Here is an 18544-nt window from a genome sequence, read left to right on the forward strand (position 1 = left end):
CAGTTTTTTAAAGGTTCCTGGTAACTATTTTAAGTAATGCGGACCACTTCAGTCTTGAAGTTGCCACCACTGAGAGATGAGTTTGTTTTCTGAATGTTATAGTGACAGCACACTTGCACATATTGCTTGGATTTATATTACTTGCCTTGTTTTCTTGGGCATCTCTTTGCTAGTCATGTATCCGTAGGCCCTACATCACAAACAGCAGCAGGCTAAATGGTACTTATCTGAGCTGATAGCATAAGTGCATAAAGCAAAAGGTAGATACGCTGAAATGGCAGCATCTCTCATTTCCCATGAGACAAGACTCCTGCTTTTAGTTATGACAAACTGCTAATACAGTACCACTGGAAAGGCTGCATGTAGCAGTGAACCTCATTATAAAGCCAGAATATAAGCTTAAAGATGTCAAAGTTGAAAACATTCCCTGTTACAATTCAAACTTTTCTTCATCATACAACCTTACGTTCACCTGGCAACCTCACCTTTTTCCTCGCCTTGATCTTCACACCATTAACATTACAATCAGGTCAAAGTTGCATTTTCTTAAGCATCCATGTCCTTCATCACTTTGAAATTTAGCATCTTGGATCTTCATTTAGTCACAAAAACACTGCTGTATTCATACACTTTGCTTTTGGATTCTGTGGTCGTGGAGCTGGCAGATACTATGGTCTCTGTAGTGCTGTAACAGTCGAGGGCCTCAAGGAGAAAAGGAAACCCAGCATTGTGATCCATATTCTAAAGCTAAGGAATTAAACTGTGGAAGACATTCAGAAATGTCGACCAAAATGGGCCATTTGGATAGCATCCAGATTATTCAAAACTTGAAATAGTAGAGAAAGGCGGTGTTCCACAGGACAACTGAATGACCTGGAATTGGCAGTGAGCTGCATCACTCATATATCAAAACAGCTGTCTGTCAGAACTAGCATAAAACATGCCTGGTCTGAATGTCACAGTACGACTTTAGAAGAGTGGCATCACTTTGAGAGCACCTGCCTTTCCTTCCAAGACATTTAGAGTTCGCCGATTTGTAAAATCTTTCCAGGCTTCACAGATTTAAATGGGTGAGGAACTGTGGCAGTCTCTGATTTTATCTGGCTCCATAGACAATGCTTTTTCTCTTGGCTCTTGTTTAACTTGGCTCACACAGATAACACCCTCCGTATTTTCTTCAGCTTAAAAACAAAACAAAAATCAATCACTGAAGTTCACACTCCACTGATAAAGCTTCACCCTAATAACTGTATGCACTTAAAAGAAAAATATTTCAGGAACTAAAGCTAATAGGTAAAGCATTTGTGAAGTTAACTGCTGTTTAGTTTGACAGTCAGTTGTCATCTACTGTGCTATAAGACACTGCAAGTTGACATGAATTTACTGCAGTAAGGGCCCTCTCAAGTAAGAATATTTGAAATATTTTATGAAAACCCCACTATGTTTGGAAATATAAAACTACTCTCGTGAAATGTCTTTCCTCTTTCCCAAGGAAAAATAAAGCTACCATTTTTTTTTCATCTTTGCCAAGAAAAGGAGGAATGGAGGTGCTATTGTTGAAAAAAAAAAATCTCTAAAGCACGTTGATTTAGAGAATGACTTGCACTTCAGCCTTTACTGGCCACTTCTCAATGACTGTACATACATTTTCAGCAGGAAACAGCTTATTCTTAAGTTAGCACTTGGACAAGAGAAAATCCAGAACATACAGGACAATTTTAACCAAGCACACGTGTGCAATAAGCATATGCACACACAGACGAGAAAAAATACTTTGAAATACACATTGATTAAACTGCTATTTTCAAGTATATGCTGTTTCCTCCCAGTAAGCTCTCTAACATTATTGTCTCTTCAGTCTAGATTAGTTTTTGTCCTCCTTTCCAGATAAAGAACTTGCCTCTAAAAAAAGAAAGAGTATCTGTGCATTTTATAGGTAACTCCCCCACAATATTCTCACAATTTTCAAATTCAGGCTGGTGATGATAGACTGAGATCTTGAGCAGAAAAAAAAAAGGAGATCCCAAAGGAACAGTGAGTTTAGTCCTTGCAATTACAGAATTTTACATTTGACTACATTTCTTTTTTATGTAAAATACTATTTCTGTAAAAATTCACTTGGAACACTTATCACTTAGAAAAAAATTTTTAAGAGGCATCAACATCTAGATTGAAAAAATGGGTTAAACAACTGAATGGAGGAGGTGCATTTGATAACCTCTCTGAAATTCTTTTACCATGAATGAAAAAGAGAATTTCTCAGGAGATAAGTCAAATTCAATTATAAAAGGGAAAACAACCAGTTACACAAACATTGGAGTACAGCAGGCAGAAACCCCCTTAAATTTAACTTTTCAATACTGCCACAGTAAAACATACCAATACTACTTTAACATGTGCGAATTTCAGTATATTTCCTCATGTAGCCTTTATTTTCTTTTTATTTCTTTGTGTAGCCTTAAATTCCATTTTCAAAATATTATAGAATTTAGTACAAGTTACATTTTGCTGACCTGCATCAGGTCATCAGGATATCTGGAGATAATTATCGCTATGACATTATGAAGGTGTAAGTTATGGTCTAGCACATCTTACCTGGACATTCCTGCAAAACTACTCGAGTCATCTTTTCAGAAGTCACAGATGACAAGAGAAGATAATAGAGAAGAAATAAAGTATTGCACAGGTAACATTTCAGACTCTCAGGAAAGTCAAAAGGATATGTTGCACTGATTTACACAGGCTCCATATCTAATAGGTTTTCTTCACCAAGAATTAGAAAGCATTCTTTGAGAATGCAAGCTTTCATTCTCAATTGGGTTCCATGGTTGAGAATTCAAAGGCTCTATCTGTATTTGATAACAATGGTTTTAAGGAGCCTTCTATTTTGATAAAGTTATTTACGGTGCTTATTGCGTATTTTTTTAAAAAGTATTTTCAAACAGAAGTTTGAAATTCCAAGCAATTACATACAACTCCAACTGATCATTGCTAAAGTATATTGACGACTACATGATCTTAGTAGAAGTTTATTAAAAAATATCAAAAATCTGCTGGGATAGTGCAAAGAAAAAAAGTCATAAAAATCCCCACATTTCTTTCTGAAGAGTCCCAACTAGATTCAGTAACAGTTGTTTTATAGTCTTATTTTTTGTTTTAAAACATTATTTTGAAGATCATAATTTTAGGTAAATACGAGGATTTTTAGCAAAAATGTTGTCTTCATCAAATAAGTTGGTATTTAGACAAAGAAAGAGATGAGTCATCTTTTTACAGCAAAAACTAAGTTGGGGGGGGTTTGGTTTGGTTTTTTACCGTCTGCATGTTTTCACAGAAAAACCAATAAACTAATTGGGATCAGCTGAAAGAAGTCTGTGCTGGAGTTCCCCATTATTAACAAATTTCTCTCCTTTCTTCAAGACACAGAGAACAAAATCCACTGTATTTTCTATATTTACATATTATTGGGAAGACTGCAACTTACTAAGTGCTGGATGGCTGTCCACAATCCGTACTGGAATAGCCTGCACATCTCCCAAGAGAATCTGATGGACTCCTCCTTCTAGGCTTCTGGAGTCATCTACCCCTCCAACTGCTACCAACTGGCCCATGGTGACCAGACTCTGATCAGAGCCAGGCGGAGTCCCAAAAGCAGAGGCAGCAGCACTATGCTGTGTTAGGACAGCACCTGCTTGCAGACTGTGTCCCTGACTGAGTGCTAGAGAATGGTTGTTTATTGCACTCCCTATGGAATCCAGGAGACTCACAGGGCTGGGAGGGGAATGGTTATTTACAGTTATCAGGGCTGTTGATCCATTTGTGGAGGTAAAAGTTGACTGCAGCTGCAACCCCTGTGAAAGAGAAGGCACATGTACTAACATACCAGTATTTGCAGCAGGAGGAATTTGCATTTAATGGCACATATTTTGCAATGATGGAACCTGGATAGCTTCTGACTTCCTATACATCATCTCTCTTGAACTGTCAGTTCAGCAACACTAGGCTGAAGTTGTATAGAAAACAATTAGGACAATGATATCCAGCAGTATTTAGAAGACTACTTAATAACCATTAAGGTCTAATTCTGGATTGATACTAATTTTCAAATCATTTCCCAATACTGCCCATTCCCACAAGAGAAGGGCACTAAAACCCTTTAAAATAGAGCAAGGTGGACTCAGGCTGTCTTCAGAAGGAGAGGGAAACTGTAAGAAAAGCACCTTACTGCAGACTGTATTTCTAGGGAGGGAATCATGTGTTTCATTGGGAAAGGAAGTATGAAGGCAGCTTTTCAAATAAGCAGTTAGGTAAAAAGGCTAGGAGAGCCAGCTTTGAAGGGAGAAGAGCTTTAGAAGAAGCTCTTTTAGCATAGCACTCTCATCCCCACTCTTCAGCCTTTCAACCTGGAAATTTACAGATCTGAGCTGGGAACAGTTTTAGGATTTTTAACATATTTTCTTAAGAGGCTGGAGGAAGATTTAAAAGGATTAAATAAGACTGACCTATCTCCCCTCACTTTTGCAACATTTTCATTATTAAATTACTAGACCACTTGGAAAACAAATAGGTGCTTGGTTTGAGGAAGAGGCCTACTACCTTCAACTTCTTGGCTTTCGCCTTCACAAGATACCCTAACTTCAAAGTGTCAAAAGACAGTAGTGGGATGCCCTGCACCACAGCTGTATGCTAAACGTGACATGCAAGAGAGGCCAAAGGAAGAGCTGACAGCTAGTTCAAAGTCTGTGTTACCTAGCCAGTGTTTGGGATCACTAGCTGGGAGGGAATCTGCTGTTCTCAGCTCACCTTCACATTCCCAGCACAGAACATCTGACATTCTGTAAATGACTTGACTGTACCTGAAGTTGTGCAAATATCTTGGGCTGAAGCGAAGAGAGCGAAGACAACAGCTGTGCTGTTTCTGGTAGCAGGGACTCCCCGCTCTGGTTGGATTCAGCTTTGGTGACAACTGACTCCCCTGCTGAGCTCCCTACAGTACCACAGAGAGGAAGCAGACAGTTACAACAAATTTCTTCTTCCCATTTAAAAGCCTCCCCCGCAAATTTAACAAACCCCTTCAATCTCAATATAGACATTTAAAAGACATGTTATACATATATGTTGTTTTTGCAGAAGAACTTGGATGCTAAAGAAAAAAGGCTGGGTATGAGACAAAGACAATACTGTAGGAGGATTGTATACGCCTGTTCAGAGTTAAAAAAGAAGCACCAGTAAATCCATTTTGGAGAGCAAAGAAATTACAACCTCACCCGTGCTTTCGATTTCTAGTTATAACATAAAAGCTGAAAAAATTCTATCAAAGCAGCAATGGAGTAACTTGACAATACATACAGCTCAGCAAGGACTCAATAACAGACAGGCATCAAAATAAAGAGTTGTCTTCTAAAATAAAAATCTACACAGGAAATCCTCTAAGTCCCATCACTCCCAAACTTCTTCATGAAATTAGGATAACTTCTATGCAATATCACACAGAAGTCCATTTATCTGGAGGACTTTCAGCCTACAGATTACATCATACCCTCAAAATCTTTATTTAATGCAAGAATAATGGACTTCATTTCCTGAAGACTTGTAAAAATTGAGATTGACTTGTAGCAATTTCTGCAAGAAAACTTCCCGTGGGATCATTCCATTTCCTGTTTGAGCCACTCAGAACATTTTGGATAAGATTAATCCAGACACAAGGAGATACTGCTTAACCTGTTATTTTGCTGTTTCGCTGCTTTAACTGTAAAAGAAGAGCTTGCCCTGTGTATGCAGATTAGCCTGGTGAATGGAAAAAAAAATTGAGAATGGTCAATCACAAAAAGCTTTCTAGCAGGAAATCATACAAAGTTTCCAGCACTCTAAGTGAGTGGAGATATATTTTTCAACATATATACTGATTTGCAGACTCGAACACAACTCCTTCAAATATTTAGGCTCTTTTAAATACCATACAGAAATCCTGTATGTTTATGTGAATATTCACATGTAGGAAGAGATGGTAGTTCTTTCCTTAAGTTGTATTCTGCACCAAAATAGCTAGCAATAAAGCTCCTAATCTACCCACGCCTTACACTGCATGGGCATTCAGCATGAATGCCACAAGTTAAAAAAAAATTAAAAATATGAGTACTTTATCTCAGTTGTGATTATACTTCATAGAAGATATAAAAGGGAACACACTTAAGTTTGATAGTTACACCTAGGAGAGAGCAGAGAAAGCTGTATCACATGGAGATAGGGAGTTCTGCACAACAAGAAAAAAACCAACTGCGTTTAGTTCTGTTATTGTTCATTTCTTAAATATAATTTTCTCCCCATTCAGCACAAGCTGAAATGAAAAAAAAAATGCATACAAACAGTAGTTTAAAAAGTCAGGGCTGTTCTTCCTTGCTACCACTTCATCTACATTATTGAGAGAGTTGATTTTTTCAGTCAGGTTTCTTTTTTTGCTTAGACTTGTAATACAAATAACAAAGATGTGTTTGCAATGTGCGCGAACACATAACCACATTTTTAAGTGGAAAAAAAGTTTCTACAGAAATCTACACTTTGGCTTTGCAGCAGAGCGGGAGGAAGTTTAATACTTCATCAGGTGGCTCAGCAATAACTGGGAAGAGATGCTACTTCAGCTTCTCACATAAAGAAGTTACACCACATTAAGAACTGAAAAAGCGTATCTCACAGCCCTGCTGCTACTAAATACCTGTGTTTCTAGTTCTATCGTAAGAATTAAGAAAAATGGATAAGAATGCTCTCAATTCTGACAGAATATCGGAAATACAGTGTTTGTTCTTCAGGGCCTGATCCTAGCAGTGGAAGTCATCAAACCAATGACTTTTTGAGAAGCAGGAATCCCAATATGCAGGCAAGTCCTCTTTAGCAAGACGTTTAAGCATGTGTGAAGCACAAATCACCAAAGAACTCAAGTACCTAGTTGGCTCCTGGATATTCTGTGCCTTGACACAATATCTGTCCAGCAGGAATTTAATTCTGTCTACACAGGCGTTACTAGCACCTTCATCCAAGGCAAAATGTTCTTTCTCTCTTTGGAGAGAGAGGTGGGAGAGAGCATCTGTTGTTCATTTCAGTGGCCAGTCCAGCCCAAACCACAACAATAACCATCCCATTAAAATCTTCAGTTGCTTGAGGTTGCTAAATAAAAGTAAAATTTATAATTTTCATACTTCTGCCAACCCCATCACAAGTCCACGCATCTTTCCACACATGCAGTCAAATAGTTAAAAAAAAAAAAGTATGACAAAACCGACACGCCAAAATAACCCTTCTTAAGCACAGCTGAGTGACAGGACACGACAAAGTCGTCTCTGGAAAGAAACTGAACTTCTGTGACATAGCTAATAAAACAAATCACATTTGGAGGCAGCAAAGTTATTAATGCAGTCCTACCATCTGAAGGTGGTGACGCAAACGTAACAGTCACTGTTTCTGTGAGAACATTCCCGCTGTCTGTGGTCCACTGCAGCTGAAAGGAAAGAGATCTCAGTTCTCAGAAAGGGTGCAAGTTTGTCTACTACAGGAACATAGGCTCAATACAGGACCCACAGGAAAACAGTGTCTAAAACTACACTTCCTTATTTTCTTATAACTATGCATTTTGGGAGCTCTGGGTTTAAAAGCAAAAAATACCAAAAACATTTTTTTAGCATGCACTATAGCAGGAAAGCTAGTGTCTGCCCATGACAGTTCAAAGACTTTAAAATAGAAAATAGTCAAACCATCTGGCTAACTAAAAAGTATCACCCACTCACCTGGGCCAAGAGTAGTGTAGGGAGAGGGAAAAGACTGATGAAACAGCATGATTTAACCATATAGTTTGTCAAAGCTGATTTTAAATCAGTAACTCCTTAGCAGTCAGCCTCATAATTAGGAAAATTAGGATCACTGTGCACTCCTTATTACTCAATAGGTGGAAGAAAATTAAAGGAACAACACTTAAGAATTACTGAGCATTCTGAAGTATCTACTTCATGCTTACTTCACTTGCTATGAAGTGCATTTATTAATATTTACACATTCAAAATGTTTTGCATGCCCTAATTTAGGCTGCACCTGAGACATACTTCATCCCCATTTTTCAGATATGGAAAAGTAGTAGTAAATTCTCCACAACACAATGACAAGCCATAAATAAAATTTTCTGATGTGTGCCAACTTTTCTACACCACATGGCTTTCAGTTCATGCAGTCATCATGAAGTGCTAGCATTGTCTAGTTTGTCAATCAACTAATAGCAATTAAATGCTAATGAGATAAATACTGAATAAGGTCAGAATATTTTATTCACATTTAATCCAGTCTTGATTTTCCACAGATTCCACTGAAAATATTGCTGCTGAAAATCATAGAGAATTTTGGATGAAACACAGCTAAGCAGTAAAAATTAAGAGTAAGATTTCCAGTATCCAACTCCAAAAAATCAAGAAGAAACACAGAGGCCAACATACCGTTGCTGGGATACTTTCTGAATTATACACCATCTCGCCATTCCTCAGGGATTTCTGCACTTCATGAATATGGTTCTTGATGTCATTCACAGTGGGGAAGAAGGACAGATTATGTCTTTCTGGCACTTCATCAGGCTTGAATAATTCTCTTTCCACATACTTTCTGTCACGTGTTAAAAGATATTCAAATATACATATTTAAAATATATTGTGCTATTTCCCTGTTATAGACACTGCTACCTTTTCCCCCCTTTATTGCAATGACAAGGGCACACTGGATCATCTTCTGACCCAGTTCTTTGAGCATCTGCTAGAGTTCAGAGTTAAAAAATCTCCATTTATTCAACTAACTTTAAAGAAGACAGCAGCTCTTAGTGGCTATCTAGAACAAAATGGAAAGAGAAAACAAAAGATGGGAAAAACAGATTCTCATGACATATGGGAAATACATTGAGTAATGCATGAGCACTGCCATTTAGTTGCAAACTAAATTAATCAAATGCAGAAGTAGATACAGCACCACAGATTGAGACTATGCCAGACAGTTCTGTACCTTAGTTGCTTCCTCACAGCATAGACCTGCTCTATTCCCTGAGACACCAGTTCTCGGATCTTGTCTGCCACTTGAGGATGAAGTCGGGAAGGCAGAGTACAGTTCTCATCTCTAACAACTTCCTCCTCCTCCTCAGGAGAAGACACAGAAAAATGGGACGGTGAAGAAGGGAGGCAAGAAGTTTCCATTTCATGATACTGGTGGGCTTGCTGAGTGGGTAACTGTACATACCACCTAGCAAGAAGGAAAGAGTTTCTACATGCAATTCTCAAGCAAAGGCAAAAAAATAAGTCTCCTGGGGAACAGTGTGACAATCACAAACAACCTAGTTAGAGTGACTTAAGTTTTTAGAGCCCCTGAGGTGGAAGATATTGCCTTTCAGAGCTCAGGGCCCTCACATCTTTCAATGCGAAATAAATCAGCTCAACCTCCCAAATACAACAACTATTTCTATCTATTCCCTGCATGAAAACATCTGCTGAAGTTCCACAGCTTGGTGCTTAACACTGTAACCAAACTAAATACTCCAAGAGCCACAGAAGTTGTATTGACACTGTGGGATTTTTCACTATCGATATTAAGCAAGAGCCTTAGTAAAGTGACAAGTAAAAAACAAAGCAAGACAAACAAATTATTGCTATTTTTTGCTGTATTTGTCAAGATAAAGAAAAAAGTGGAAGTTTCACCTGAGGACACCACCAGCATCTATTAAGTTCTTCTTCAGCATGTTGAATGCTTTCTCCTGCTCCATTCTTATGATTTTCTTGTCAATTTTAGGGTCAGTTGGAACTCTGTATTCTGGAAACTTTTGAACCTTTTTAATATAGATCCTTCCAAGGAAGAGAGGGAATAAAAAAAAAATAATTCTCCTTCAGTACATTTTGCTCTCAGGGGGGAAGGTAAAAATCCCACCTACTTTGTATCGGATATTAGTATAGAAAAAGTTCAAGCAGAGTGTTGCAGGGGGTGAGGAGTTTCTAAGAGAACTGTAGAATTGTTAAGGACACATAAAGAGAGGTAGATGCAGATGGATGCAGACATACACACTTCTGTTCCAGTTTGGAAGCCACTCAGAGTGATTTTACACCTCAGCAAAAATCCTCTGCTCCTCTGTACAGTAAAAGCACACCACCATTGCTAAACAAGATGTAGCTCACCCAGCTTGAAGCCAGAATTGAGCACAAACATACCCAGCTGCAGCTGTCTGGGTAAGCACTCTTAGCCCAGTAAAAACTGAACAAGCACCCAGGAGGATACTCAAGGACAAGGGAAAAAAATGTACTGGATAAGGAGAAAGTCCCCAGTGAAGAGGAAGAACTGTAACTCCATCAGCAAATCTGCAAAATTAGGATGATTGACTGATACAAGTGCAATTAAAAGCCTGAAAGAAAAACAACAAATGGGACCAAAAATGGTGACCACCATAACTAACTAATGCTCAGGTGAAGAATGATTCCCATTTGTACTTCATATCCTGATGTACTGCTACTTTGCATCCAGGCAACTATCAAATCTCAGCCTTATTCGGTTTAACAGGACAGCATTTCCTCTTTCACTCTGAGTATCAACCTCAAGCTATCAAGGAGATAAAGCTGAGAGCTACAGCATGCACCAGCTACCAATGCCAAAAGCATTAAGGCTCACAGAAAGAACGCTTTCTTAGGATGCTGAGGAGCTCTTCCAGCTTTATAGACAATTCTTACCTTGCTGGACAAGTAGCTTTGTACAGATGGCCAGAGGTGCTTTCCTGCTCACCAGCTTTTTTGGGCTGGAACCCTTTCCTCCTTGGCCCATACTGGCACTCCATTACAATGGCTCTGCTTCCTGGGAACAGAAAGTAACGTACTCTATTTATGGATGCAATCACTGAAGCCACTACAGTAACACAGTTACTACAGAAAAGATGAGAGTTCCAAACCAGTTATTTCTGTTTACCATCAGACTCTTCAGAATGCAGAACATTTAATTTTAGCAAGCATTCAAATACAGTAAACGCTTCTCTCACAGCATGTAAGGAACACTGAGCATTTTCAAAGCATTTCCCAAACTTGTTACACCTCACAACACTCTTGCAATACATAAAGGAAAAATACTGGATTCTGCCCTGGTGAACACCTGTACATTACCAGATGCGCAGCCTTGCAAGTTACCAAATGAGCACAATGCTGGTAATAAACATAAGAGAAGCAGAATCCCCAAAATAACAGAAAATCCACAGCTGAAATCAAAGGTCAGCAGCTACTTCCAGCCTCCTGTCTTAAATCAATACTTCAGACCATGCTGTCCCATAAATTCTTATTTGCAAGTCTGACCTATCTTATCTGCTAAATAGAACTGTTTCAGCGTGGCATATCCACACAAAACCAGACAGGCTTAAACAAATATTGCTTAGCTCTAAACTTGAAGTAAGTGACTTCTTCCAGTCAGACCCCTAACAAAACGTGTAACAGGCATAACACTAAAACGGTCAAGAAAGAACTTTTTCCAAATTTCTTCCACATCATGTTTAATTATCTTTTATTTGTAATTCATATACTCTAGTATGCAGGCAAGCATCTGCCTATACAACAAGTGATGTAAACAAAACCTTCAAAGTATCACAACAGCAACATAATGTGCTTCCATAAGATACCCTATGATTTATTAGAGCGTAACGTTTAAAAAAATACAACAAAAATATTTAAAAAAAATCAGTGCAAGTAAGTAAATAGGAAATTTAAAAAAGAATTAAGTATAACATAGAGATATCCTGTCTCTCTTTTAAAAACAAACTTAAAATGGAAGTTCTAGGATTGAAAAGACAGCTTTAAACTAGTCCTCACTAATACGACTCTTAAAAGCATCTTGATGGGGCCCTTGTTTTACAAAAGTTCAACTCTCCAGAATTCTTATTAAAAATAATAATTAAGATTTTGATGACTAGTGCATGTTTCACACTATAGGGAGCTACCCAGCTTCTCTATATTTCCCCACAGCTGACATGCAGCAGGGAAGGTATTACAGATTGGTTCCACTTATGCAGAAAGGATAAATTCCACAAAACCAACATTTTTGTCCTGCACAGTTTAGAATTCAGTTATCTAGGATTTAAACTGCACTTCAGTAAATTATAGTTACAGCCTCTGGTCTACAGATATAAAGGATTTTAATGAATTTAATAGAGGAGTTACAAACTCAATCTTAACATATTGGAAAGGCAACACATTAGAAACATACATAATGCTTGTTTGGGGATCTGAGCAAAGTAAGATATATTACAACTTAATTAGCTGAGTCTCTATTGGTATACAACACTAAAAGAAAAAAAAAATCTACATGTGTTTTTGCTCTAAATATCTTACTGTGGAGCAACTCATTCATCAGGCAGATCTTACAGGAAACTAAAGATGTCTCATGCATTTTGAGGAAAAAATAAAAGTGTAACTTGTTTTGACTTTGATGTTAGCTTTCTTATACCCCAGAGCTTACAGCTGAAGCTTTGAAACTGGTGCTAATATTTCATTTTTCAGTTACTTTCAGAAAAAAAAAAACAACAAGCGCATAACCTACATTCCAGTCACTCATGATCTCTGTATAACAATTAAAACCTGCTCATTTCATATCCAAATGAACTCTTAGTAACTACATTGGTGCACTGCATGAGCCAAGTATGTAGTTACCAACCGGTGAAGCCTGCACATTTATTTTAAAGATAAAAATAAAATCTGTCTGCTGAGGTATGCTGATTCTTGTTTTGCTTTTAATTTTGGGTGGTTTATTTAAAATGTGCCATTTAAATAGTTTATTGGCTCCTGTGGAACAAACTCTTCAAAGGATCTCCACTTTAGGCAAGAATACTCAAACAAGCTCTTACCCTTATGAGAACTTTCACATCCTAATAGAGCAGATGGGACCTGCATCTAAAGATCTCGCCACAAGAACCCCCACACCAAATGGTACTTAGCTAATTTATTTCTAAAGAACAGAAGGAATTAATCACAACAAAACATAAGCCTGTGGTTCCAGGGAAACAAGCTCCTTCAGCCTGTGTCATCCAAGCCGCTCTTTTTTTATGCTTCTGCCTTGACTTTATCAACGCTAAGGAACACCATAAAGATTCTTCTTTGTGGCCAGCTGGCAACTGACGTTGAAATTTTGAAAGTAGTTATTAAAAGAAAAGTTAGTTACCTGCATTGACAAAGGGGATCCCATCATATGGGACATACTGAGATTTCCACATCAACCGTGTGGCGGGTTTGGCTGGGCTTGGAGACTGGCGTGTCCCCCACACACTTTGTGTCTGCTGCTTGTGTAGCGTCAGAACACTCTCTAATTCTGTCTCGCTCACACAATAGCCGCGGTACGAGTCCCCAATTTTCTGCATGGAAAGGAGGTGAAATAATAGGATTATTCACCCAGCTGACTGCTAAACATTACACAAGAAAACAAAAGCAGTCAGGGACTCTGGCAGGTGAGGACACAGGCTCAGATTTTTGGCATTCTGTGGGGGTTCTTCCCCCCACATTAGTATCCTCACAAATAGATTTACCATAGGAGCTAACACCACAGTTGTCCTCATCAAGGTCAGGAGTTTGTCAGCCATTCAAGATGCTAAGTACACCAAGAACCCCTGAAAAGATTAGTTACTACCAACTCTGATTTCCACAGGACAACTTCACTGCTGTCATTTCCCCCACCACACACTTCAGCTGTAGTCACCTCCTAGACAATTTCGCCTTGGGTGAGCATTTTTCACTTGACTCCCACAGAGAATCTCTGAAGCACTTAAAAATGTCAATGCATCTACTTCAACACACACACACACGCTGCACTGAGCTGGAGCAGATACACCTGCTTGCACCATCAGTAACCACCACACTCAGTGCACTAACTTAAAACTGAATGTCTCACGTAACACCCCTCCCACTCTTCAAGGCACTGTTGATTCTCAACATTACACAGAAAGGTAATATACCAGATTTGCCATGTGCAAACTGATGACAGTTTCAATGAACTCTGAAGCTCTGGGCAACTCCAGAAAAACTGTACCTAACCTGATTCAAAGTTTAAAAAAACCCAAAACCAGAAAAAAACAAACACAAACAATTTGCTGACTTTCCAACATCCCCGTGACAGCCGTTCAGCTACTCAGAGCCATCACAGCTGGTTCAGTGCTGGTCTATCAGCACCAGCCAGCAAGCGGTGAAAGCACTGGGAGAGCAAAGAGCTTTCCACCCAAATTCAGAATGCCATGCTCGCTTCTGTTCGTATGCAGCTCACCATCAGGCTGACCAAGCAGCTGGAAGTAACTCCCAGAGCAGATTGCCAGCTCAGCCTTACAGCATACCTGTGGGGCAAACGTATGGTGAATAAATACTAAGGACTAATGGATCTATTTAGCTACCTTCAATGACAGAGCAGCCAGATGTTTAAACAATGCTGACAACAAAAGCAGCAACAGTCCCTCTCCAAAAGTATTATCACGCAAATATTTTAGTGACAACTGCATAAAACCTGCCTCATAGTCGACTACCCATGAAAACCAAAATGTCTGTGGTTAGCAAGACCTAAGGTCAACAAAGAACAAATGCAGCCCTTGTGAATGAACTGGGCCAGCCGAGTGTTGCTGCTAGTGCAAGCCCAAAAGCAGAGGGTTATGTATGCAAGGGCTGTGTGAGTCACTCTGAGACACCAGTTGCCTATACTCCAGCAGCTCACTGCACTACTCCAGCAGCTACAAAAGTCTACACAGGCTGCGCTCACACACCTGTGGTGAGAAAGGGAAGCTGGCAATTGTTCAGCCAGAAACTGTAAATAACATTTCTGTCCAAAACTTGCTCTGAATAAAGCCAGGAGAAGCAAAGCAGCCTGAGAAGTACCAGAAGTACCTTTTTTACAGAAACCTGGGATGCCCCCTTTTGCAAGACGGATTACAGTACCAATCCACACATGGCCAGCACTTTTGTTTCCACATCTTGTACCTGTCACTAGAAATAGGTCATTGACCTTATTCTAGGGAGATGAGAGAAGACTGATAAAAATGTTGTGCCAGAAAGGTAGTGATAACAGGTAAGGCACCGTCTCCTATTCTGGCTTTAATTCTGCACAAGGTAGATCATTTTCCCAAAATTGGTGGGAGGGGAGATGAGGAGAAGAAAATCATACAGCACAAATTATTCTCGCTCTCTAGGAGCTTCCCAAGTAGGAACAAATGGACAAATGAGACCATCTGCACCACACAAAGAAATGAACTTAGCTTTGTATAATTGATTAATAAGTGCAGGTTTTAATTACATTCTATTTCAGCATGCTGATACATGCTGGAAACGCATTTCGATCAGATCACTGAAAATTAGCTAGGTTATAGAAAATAGCTTCTTTTTTAATTTAAAATCTACTTTTTATTAACAATGTAATTACCCTGAAGTAATCTGGTACTTTCCAACTCTTCAACTGTAGTCAAGCTCCAAGTCAAAAAAAGGAGCAATTCCTTCTCTCTCCTACACCTCATCTCAGCAAGTGTTCATAAAAGCTTACACCGAGTACACATATGCAGACTGCAGTTTTCCTTGAGTGAACCGGCTGCAGATACCAGAGGCATTACGCCGCCTCGGCACAGTGAGTGTAAGCTGAGTGTTTCATGGCAGTCAGGGAATCAACGCAGAACACAGAGCTTAGTGCTAATTTTGGGCTGCTGCAGCTCCTACTGCTCTGTGTTTGCCTAAAGTACTAACTGCCAGAGGAGTCATCGCCCTTTGGAGCTGTCTTGGCCAGCTCCCTCAGATACACAACTGTGTCCTGGTTTGAGGTAAAACAGAACCAAGGCTCTTTTCAGTAATTTTAGCTTTCAGCTAAATCTCTTCTAACAGATTGGCAGCACGTACTGAGGCTATGCCATGGCTTCAACTGCTGGCACCTTCTGTGAAATTCACACAGACCCCAGCACTGTTTGTTTCTATTCTGGCAAGCAACTGAAAGAGTTGAATTGTTAGTTGCCACATTTATCTGCACCTCTACTAGCTCTCCAAATTCCAGTTGGACCTTCCTATCCTGTTACTAGTAGTAACAAAATATTCTGCAAGACAGTTGTACGTGAAAGATAAATGACACCTCAAAATCCCATTGTCTTTAGTCTGATCCTGTGAAAAGGCACGTGCACCCTAGCAGCCTCCAGCGGATTTACACTCTGTAACTGAAACTCAGCAAAGCAAACTCTGCTGATAATACACAAGAAGGAAGAGAATGTGGGTTATTCCTGCTTGGATGGGCTGACTCTGCAGGGAGAACGGCAACAAAATAATATTTTTTTTTTAAAGGAACAGGGAGGATGAACACATACAGGCAACAGTTATGCCAAACAGCAGAGGCAGATGTTTATATTCTCAGAACACATTCAAACACACAGTACTTTGATTTTCTTTTCTTCAAAAACAAGTACTCTTCTATAAATGCTGCTGCTGCGAATTTTAAACACAGCTGGTGAAATTTCCTGTAATAGATTCAGATAAACCAAGCAGATCATAATACAAGTCCTCCTATAAAATGAAGCCAGTAATAAATGATTCAAATAAGCTACATTAACATTAAGACAGGAAAGTATGTGCCACATACATACTAAAAGCACAGTAACAGGGGCTACACACTACTGGACTTTTAACAACTAACTGGCCATTTGAATTAAGTGACTCATTTATTCTGTGAAAACAGTATCTCCACTATGGAAGAATTAGTGTTAATTAATTTTCCGACCATTTATATGAAATAAAAGGCATATAACAAAAAGAGGAGTAGATTAATATATGTAGTTAATTTGAAAAATATTTCTAAGTGGAAACAGAAAGAAATTCCATTTCTAAGTCCCTGCAACTGTAATTTCCAGTTATCAGTGGCCAAGCCAGTAAGAAAAACCTTTAGATATCCCTACTATTCTAGGTGAACCAACTAGAGACAATATGAGTTTTCCTTTTAAAGGTATTAAGAGAAAATAAAATAAACATCTATGAGAAAGGGTCTGGTAGCATGAGGTGATCTCTCAAAAATTCCCATCCCCTTTTAACGAATTTATGATGCATTCTAGTTATTGTTATTATTCCAGTGATCAGGACATTTCTGCTGACATCTAACAATACGCAAATAGAGTTCTGTTTTGGTCAAAAGCCATCACAGGGAATAAAGACAGATCATTTTTTAAGAAAAAGCAAGCACAGGTAACCATGTTAGTACAAAAAACCAAAACCAAAAAAAACCCAACCAAAAACCTGTGAGAACACCTGAAATGGAAATCCGTAGTAAAACACAGACATTAACATGCTCTGTTAAGTCGCAGATTTGACCCCAGTAAGTCACACGGATTTTGATTTCTAAGTGACAACACAAATGAATATGAACCATTGCAGACTTAGGCCATACAAAGGCAATTTTTTTCTTTAATTAACGGGTCACTAAGGGCAACAAAAACCAGTCTGCTCAATAGAAGACAGCAGAGCTTGCACCATAGTTCAAGAGTGAACTCTAACATGGCACAGAAAGTATGGCTCAGTGGCTTTTCCCAGCACTGTATGGCATCAAGATTTCCAAAGGACATTTTTTACTTCGGGAACTGTTAATGGTCAGTTATTCTAGTATTCCCCCAAAAGGAAGGGATTCCATAGGATTTAATGTGGTTAGATGTTCTAGTAGTACCAGCTAGTACCAATACTATTTCATAATACCAGGAAGCTTGAACACAACTTCTACAGCTATAAACATTACTCCTTTCATAGAATAGGATCGATATCTTAGATCTAGGATAAAGCATCAAGTCAGAATTCTTTGCAGCCCACCTCACAGTTCCTGAGACGGCGTGCCCATGCAGGTGTGTTTGGTGGCAATGGCTGGAGAGGGATAGGAAAGGGATCTTCCACCACCCTGACAAATGAAAAAAAAATATAGTAAAAGTCTACACAGACATCCAGAAAAGCAACAATTTAATCTAAACTACAGATAACATATCAAATCAGTGCATTATGTATAAACCTACAGCATACGATCAAACTATAGATATTTTATCAACTTGCCTTAAAAATCTGGGGTTCATTCTCTCCATATTTTATTTCATTGTTAAAATAATTCACAATAAATATAAGTACTTATAAAGCCTACTGTTTTCTACATTCAAGAAGACCTCTATGCATTCAGTTTTCTCAGTATTGTTGCGTGACAACAACAGACAAAATATGGTGAAATAGACTGGTGGATTGTCTTGATTATTTTCTTACGCAGATTGATGTTAAAATACTAGAGATTAAAACCAGTAACAAACACTTGTTAAAAGATGCACATTTTAATACATTTTCAATTACTGAAAACAAGCTCCAATAACTATTTTTAGTTAGTATGTAGTTTCTTCATTCCCCAAAACCTGGGGCAGAAACAATGCTTACTCGATGTTCGCTATCACAAAATTCAATTCCATCACCTCCTGTTGATGCAAATCTGTCTCCTTTCCAGGATTATTTTTCTAACATGTACAGACTGTGTTCACAAAATCCGTTCACAA

General features: G+C 38.7%; 1 protein-coding gene across 14 annotated transcripts in view; it reads right to left on the minus strand.

Annotated features, from left to right (window-relative positions):
- Positions 1–18544, minus strand: part of CARF (calcium responsive transcription factor) — a 40302-nt gene that overhangs the window by 11372 nt on the left and 10386 nt on the right. For 8 of the 14 annotated variants that reach the window (XM_014954533.1, XM_014954534.1, XM_014954530.1 and 5 more), the window contains exons 6-14: positions 17829–17913; positions 13195–13384; positions 10731–10851; positions 9714–9857; positions 9028–9261; positions 8475–8637; positions 7417–7492; positions 4857–4987; positions 3485–3851 (exon numbers count right to left, since the gene is read on the minus strand). In XM_014954533.1, the coding sequence (XP_014810019.1) occupies positions 3485–3851; positions 4857–4987; positions 7417–7492; positions 8475–8637; positions 9028–9261; positions 9714–9857; positions 10731–10851; positions 13195–13384; positions 17829–17913 (1511 nt within the window). Of the gene's footprint in view, positions 1–485; positions 1182–3484; positions 3852–4856; positions 4988–7416; positions 7493–8474; positions 8638–9027; positions 9262–9713; positions 9858–10730; positions 10852–13194; positions 13385–17828; positions 17914–18544 lie in introns of all 14 variants that reach the window. The other 6 variants (XM_014954523.1, XM_014954525.1, XM_014954537.1 and 3 more) reach the window with 2 other exon arrangements.

Source organism: Calidris pugnax, unplaced genomic scaffold, assembly GCF_001431845.1.
Source record: "Calidris pugnax isolate Ruff unplaced genomic scaffold, ASM143184v1 scaffold103, whole genome shotgun sequence".
NCBI classification, from domain to species: domain Eukaryota; kingdom Metazoa; phylum Chordata; class Aves; order Charadriiformes; family Scolopacidae; genus Calidris; species Calidris pugnax.